Source organism: Schistocerca americana, chromosome X (genome assembly GCF_021461395.2).
Source record: "Schistocerca americana isolate TAMUIC-IGC-003095 chromosome X, iqSchAmer2.1, whole genome shotgun sequence".
Classification (NCBI taxonomy): domain Eukaryota; kingdom Metazoa; phylum Arthropoda; class Insecta; order Orthoptera; family Acrididae; genus Schistocerca; species Schistocerca americana.
The window spans coordinates 184097578-184105026 of NC_060130.1; the positions used below are offsets into that span (position 1 = coordinate 184097578).

Below are 7449 nucleotides of genomic sequence, written 5' to 3' on the forward strand. Positions count from 1 at the left end.
TGCAGTCTGCCCTCAGGGGCTTCCAGTTGCTCCCTAGATGGGGCACCTAGCTTGCCTTTCTTCCTCTCTCCCCTTTCTTCTTTTTGTCGCTTACCGTGCCTTCATTGATCTTTTGTAGACATTGGAGTCTTCTTTTCCTGGGTTTTGCACCGTAGGCTCTCTCTGATCTACAGTCACGTCAACCTGTCTGTTAGAGGAAAAATGGACTCGTGACCTATTAGTTTGGTCCCTTTAATCAATCAATCGACCAACCGACCACCCCCAATGTTACTAACATTTCTTTGGAACATTTGCCATCTAGCATAATATCCATTATTGTATCAGTCAAACATTGAGGCAATCATATATCTCTAACCATACTCCATAAAATTGTATTTAGGTTAGTAGTTGACAACATAGTAATGTGTCAACGTCTTTTGGAAATCTGGGAAGACAGAATCTACGTTTTCACCTGTGTCTATTGATTGTATAAACAAAGTGAGCTGTTTCTCGTATGAGCAAATTTTGCTACAAGCCATGCTGATTCTTTGGCGGAAGCTTGTTTTCTCCAGGAAAGTCATAAAATTTAAGTGTAGACTGTGCTCAAGGACCATGTGACAGACAGATGTCAGTGATAGTGGTCTGAAATTCTGTGCATCTGATATCTTGTTCTTTTTGCAATTGAGTGTGGCCTGTGGTCCTTACCAGTCATGCAAGATTGTTTGCTGTGCAAGAGATTCTCGATAAATATGAGCTAGGAATGGATCTAATTTGGGAGCATATAGCTTACCAAACACAAATACTCCAGTTTCCTGATGACTTTCTTGCCTCAGTAATAATTGTTTCTGTAATAGTGTCGGGTCACTAATCCTTTTGTGTGTGACACTCTGAAAAAGATAAGGTCTGTACCCTAAAATGTATCTTTTGGATATGGAGTGTCAGAGTAATTGTTAGAGGCAGTAGCCAGACAGTGTATTAGGTATTACTTCTTGAGACTGTTTGTCCTTATTGCCAATAAGATATTTGTAGTTCTTCAAGTTGATACTGGTATGATTAGTCACCATCTACAACTGCAGTGTGCTAGGGACATTTCTGTACCATGAACTTTAGGCTGTTTTTGAATGACTGTGAGTGACTTGTCTAAATCCGGTGGTCCACAGAAACATAAGATTTTTAATCTATGTTCACTGACCACTGGTGCTCTTGTCCATATTAGTTCATTCTGATTCATTTTAGACGTCACTAGACTTAATATTTCTACTTAATACTATAATCATTCCTTCTCCCACAGAGTCTACAGTATCTTTCTGATATACTCTCATGTGTTGTCAGATATTTAGTTGCATGCTACTCCTGGTTTCAACCCATTACCATTTCCTGTTATGATGTAGGGGCAGCTGCTACAAAGACACACACTCGAATTCTGGGTCTTCGCTGTGTTGAATACATCACTCTCTCCACCCTAATTTCATCTTTAGTTTTCTTGAAACAATGTTGCGCAATGTCAAATAAATGTATAGTTATAAGTAGGAAAATACTTTTGTCCAGGATAAGTTCTGTTGACATCTGACTACAGCTGTGCAGTTAATTTGTATTAATCTGTTTTACCTTAAGCCCTGCATCTCATTGTATGATCTAAAGAGAATCTATCAGTATGAGAAGAAATGAAGAAAATGATAGTAATGGATTCATATAAGTTACACCAAATATTCAGCATTGCCTAGTAAGTAATGTTCTTTCATATTTTTATTTCTGTGCATTAAAAGTTGTGGTAAAAATGTTACCAGGTGAAACACATGAATTGCATCCTCCATCAGGAGACCAACCAGGAATTGTTGTCCACATCTGTGAGGAGTCAGATTCTGGAACTCAGCACCCAAAAGGTCGAATAGCGCAGACACGATGTCCAGAACACAAGTGAATAACTGAGTAGAAGGCTGTAAAAATTTAATTCTAATGAATGTTGCATGTTTTAATTGATATTGCATGACATGACTACTGATTTTAAGATAAAATTATAAGTGTGATTCATTGTACATATTTGTGTTTCTGATACTTTGAACTGTATGTTGTATTGTAAAATGGTAAATGTATTTGAAAGAACTGGAAGTCATACTATGCAGAACAAGTATTAACAGTCTGAATTGTACAGTTCTACAAGTTACTTTATAATTACATCTTTGTGAATGTAGGATAACAGGCTTGATGCATAGGTGCACCTTCCTAAACTAGTCCAAATCTCTAATTCACCTAAGAAGTTTCATAGTCTGTGTATTTATTTTTGGGAATAGCATGCTTAACTTAATTGAAAATGTAAGAATCGGTGCGTACATATGTTTTTGTAAATATATTCACATATATACACATTTCAGCATGGGAATACCCTGTTCCCCAGTAAAGTGTCAATGGATATCAATATGTGTGGCACAGAATTTTTTGAGTGTACTGAGATTTGCTACCTATCACAGTGATTTAAATTGTCAGTTCATAAAAGATGGTAGTTTGAATATTGTAAATGTGTTCTGTGTTGTCAGTTAATACAGAATATCATAATTATTAAATGTTATGTTGCAGAAGGTAAGCCAGGGTTTCCATGGGCATTGATTAGTTTTCTTACAAGTGTCACTACTACCAGTTGTGTTGTTGAGGTTGTCGGATTGGGGGGAGGGGGGTGCAGCTCCTGTGTTTGAGTGAAACTCTGGTGTGTAAGGTGTAAATGGATCAAATAATAATTACTGTAATAGAAGAAGAAAGAAATAGCAGCAGTTATCTTGTTACTTGTGTTAAAATTGTCTTGTTCATGTGTCTTCTTGATATGTACATTCATATAAGTATTGTGTTTGTGATATACGGTTGTTTATTGTGCTGTTGCTTTTAAGGCTCTACATGAACTACGGAGTGCTTTTTTTCTCTTCCCTTCAATGAAGTGATCCATTCATAAGGTAAATATATAATGTTTGGAAGGAATACTAGCACTCATGTGATATGTCTCATTGGCCTTCATCAAAAGATGTGAAGGGAAAATCTAATTTCAAAAATTTACTTCTTGTTAAGTATTTACAGAGAAAGCATGTGAGAAATGTATTGCCATTTTCTCATTAAAATGAACCTTAATTAATGTTTATGCACTCAATAGGGGCAATGTGCAGAGAAGAAATTGAGAGTTCATTGACAAAGTTGAATGATGACTGGAAATATTGTGGAGTATCAGAAGGAAACAGGATATAGTCGTTAACAGTATGAAGGGAATGGCTCTTATCAAAGCAGTATTTGGTAAAATCATTGTTTGTTGAGGATTAGGGATCACAAAGCAAAAGGATGGCATGTATTTGGAAAAGAAAGTTCTAGAGGTTAATAACCTGAAGCATTTCTTGTAATTTGGTACCATTACTTTAGTTGGTCATGTACTATGTTCTTCTCTCTCCACTGTAGTTTTTCTTCTGTTCTACTTCAGTTCACCCAGATTCCATAAAATATAAATTATCTTCACACTTCTCTTGTCTTTAACTGGGTTGCATGTGCCATGTAAGCATTTATTTCACATTACTGTTGAACATGAGAAATTAATTTCATCTTTCATGTAACTTGTGGGGAGGGGGAATTTATCAGACAACGAAGAAGAAGAAACACCACCACCAAAACTTATCCCTGAATATCATGAGAGAAGGTTCATTATTAAAGGTATGTTGTTGAAACTTCAGGTTGATATACCCTCTTCCCATCACCAGTATTTCTTAAGTTGACTGAACATAACCTATTAAAATCATGGGTGTAATTGTTGATGCCAAAGTGCAAAATTAAGGTAATAAAACAACACTATTATTCATCAGTTGTAAATTTGCAAAAAATATATACTAGTATTATGAACTTTTAATGCAGTTCTTGTAGCTTACATAAATGAAGTGACTAGAAGAATGAATGGAAAGAAATTCAAATGGTTTATTTTATGTAGATAGTTACAGTACTGTGTGAGGGATAAAGTTGGTTGGCTATAAAATAAAAATAAAGACAGATATTTAAATCACCTATAAATGTTAGATTTATATATTTACATATTGAAAAATGAATAATCAAGGAAGTACTACTTTATGGATTACTAAGGAAAGTATATAATATTTTCTGTCAGACATAAGTACCAATCTGTACAGTTTTTACACACACACACACACACACACACACACACACACACACACACACTTGAAAATATTTTCAGATGAGTTTGAGTCGAATAGGGAGAACCAAAAGTTGACATACAATGTCCTGTTACTGAAATACACAATATTTTGTTATTGAGTCATATCAATTTAATTTGTACTTAAAGTATTCAAAGGGTTAATGTTTACAATGCAGTATTATTATGTGATTTAATTGTACGTAATGCCCCATTGTAGACTCCAGATGCAATATCCAGGATTCTGATCAGCTTGTGATTGCTGCATGCTGGAGAATGGTGAATAGGTATAAGCATAATTACTGGAAATTCTTCACTCATAGTACAATACACTCCACCCCTCCAAAATGTCTTGACAAAAATTATTTTTCATAGGCATTCAGTGATTAAAATAAATGAGCTGACCATCTACTGTGTAACAGCAAGTGTGAATTTCATGTTGGAGGTATTTCAATAAGATTTTTCTTTTTGTATGAATGAAAAGGCAGCATTAATTACTTTTGTTTGGGTTAAATGTAAAACATTTAATTTCTGCCAGTTCTGTATTTCCTATCTTGTTTGCCGGCCACAGTGGCCGAGAGGTTCTAGGCACTTCAGTCCGGAACCACGCGGCTGCTGCGGTCACAGGTTCGAATCCTGGCTTGGGCATGGATGTGTTTAATGTCCTTAGGTTAGTCAGATTTAAGTAGTTCTAAGTCTAGGGGACTGATGACCTCAGATGTTAAGTCCCATAGTGCTCAGAGTCACTTGAACCTATCTTGTTGCAGAAGTGATTTGGATTTCAGTTGTTCATAGAATAGTAGTCTGTCCAAGAAGTTGTGCTAGTGTCCTTTGTTAAATGTGATGGTAGACCCACTTAATTCAGTGATGTCATTTTGTATTACGGCCTAGAGTCTATGAATTGTTTGTATGTTAAATAATTGCTCTTTTTGACCAAGCTGTTACATTAATGCTGTTAAAGGGCAAAGGTATAGGATCATAATCTCAGACAATTTTTGATTTTTGGATCATTTTGGTTTATCTGTTTTTAAAAACTATATACCTTTTTGAAGAAAAATTTCTTAGGGCATGGAAGCAATTACAATGAATGGCCTTAAGTGTAATAGCATTTACTTAACTTTAACAGTAATATGCCTTAGACACTCCCTCAGCCTGCTGTCATATCAGGGAGGAAGAAAAGTCTTGCACATAATGATTGGTATGTCATGTAGCAACAGAAAAGTTATTTATGTAACACAGTTGGTGATTCTTACAACTTTCATTACTAGGAGTTTATTGGCATTTGGTTGAAATGTTCATAGTATGTTTTGCTTCTGAATGCACAAATCAAAAGTTCCCTTGTGAGAAGGGAAAATAGTGTACCCTATAGCTATGATGGATGTAACAAGAAAAGTTGTGATTGAAGTGCAAATTTACAGTTAATGACATTCTTCACATTAACAGACCAAAAAAGCATATTTTTCTTTCTATGATTTTAGAGGTTAATGGTTTATAAAAAATAAAGTTATAACTATGTTACTGTTGAAAAACAGCATGTAGTCAAATGAATTTTAGGTAATAATTTATACTAATGATAATTTTATTTTACATAATAATTTTATTTTACGTCAATGAAACCTTGAGAGTTGGCAATTCAAAACATTGTGAAGTACTTCAGAGTATATTGATGATGTAGATATGAAAATTATTTCTTTTATAATTTTGAAGTCATCGTGACATGAATATTTTGGTGCTAGTGAGAATGACTTATTTCTTATATATAACTACTCTATGGATCCATAAAATTCCCCTTTAACAGAAGAATAAATGGCCAGTATGTTATATATTTTTGGAGTAGGGCTGTTGCACTAAGGTGTCTTTTAAAGTTACCATGAACAACCCAGTTTTAATTGACATGAAAGAAAAGTTATATTTATTGCAAATATTTATACATCACTTGAGGCTTCGATTACACAGTGATTAGGGAAGTCTGTGCTACTAAGCATAGCCATTGGTGACTGCACTAGATCTGCATTAAAAAGCTAGGATTCACCAGTATTTTCTGGAACTCTTCCTTGAACACAGCATCCTAAAGATTGAAGCTTGAGGTGATGTGTAAAACAATTGTTTTGTGCACCGTAGATGAAAATACTATTATCGAAGAAAATATGTATATTATGGTTTCACCTAATAATTAATACAGGCATGTTGCTGTAAAGAATGGAGATTTATATAGTTGGCTGTGACATAGGAGAGAGGTAGCATATCATCCAAATCTGTTCAAAATACTATGTATTATTTGTTAGTATTAAGATACTAATATTCTCAACAAATGTGCTTAAGTTTCCCTGCTTTCATATCAATTTATTACTCCAGCTGTTAATTTTTTCATAACTGTATAAAGTATACAGACAGATTTCCTTTCCCATCCCTGTCCATTCTGTGTTTTTACTCTGTCTCTATGACATCCTTGTAGACAGGACATTAATCCCTAATTTTCCTTCTTTGTGCAGTCCATGTTTACATTATAAAGAAAAATTATCTTATTTAAAAATGTTGTTGTAAAATTGTATTTGTTCACACATTATATTGGATGTAAATCCATTTTAAAGCAAATTAAAGTGTCCCATTTTATAAATTGGAAGCATATTTGATTTTTGTGCTATAGATACAGGAATTCGCATTGTGGGACATAACTGCCAAAGTGTTCTGGTCTGTAGAATTTGTTCCAATTTTTTTTTTTTTTTTTTTTTTTTTTGTGCACACCAGCACATACTTTCAAAGTCACAAACATTAATTTTTATGTAAATGATTTGAATACATGTCAGATATTTTTAAGCAGAGAATCATTTTATTTCATAACCTCTCTTTTTAATAATGATGTTAATGTATTGTCAAATGTTATATGTAACACACTGTAATGATATAGATGCAGTAAACCATATTGCTGTTGTAATCTTCATTCTCTTTATTTAATGCAGAGGTACACTCTATGAAACGACAGGTAGCATTTTCAGATTTGCTGTGTCAGAGAAACAGGTGGCATAAATATCACAGCTTGAAACACCTCAAAAGAATTTGCCGATATGGCTTACAGAGAATTTCAAAATTTCCTTGGAATCTTTTTTGAAGTTCTGTACTTACACTTGACAAATCATTCTTATAGTGCATGGGCATTGGCACTTGTTACAATTGAAACATATTTATGAGTTTTTTCACCCCATTGCATTTGTGTGGCGGAAAATTGACTCTGTGCTTCTCTACAGACTAAACACCCCTCTTCCCCTCCTCCCCATTTCCAGTTCAGCATTTTAGAGCTC

The 7449-nt window shown here is 34.3% G+C and overlaps 1 protein-coding gene across 1 annotated transcript in view; it reads left to right on the top strand.

The window, feature by feature from the left end:
• The window catches only part of LOC124555192 (protein sarah), a 45955-nt gene extending 41738 nt beyond the window's left edge, over positions 1-4217 (top strand). The window contains exon 5 of the mRNA XM_047129037.1: positions 1767-4217. Within this exon, the coding sequence (XP_046984993.1) occupies positions 1767-1900 (134 nt within the window). The 3' untranslated portion in view covers positions 1901-4217. The remainder of the gene's footprint in view (positions 1-1766) is intronic.
• The last annotated feature ends 3232 nt before the right edge of the window (positions 4218-7449 follow it).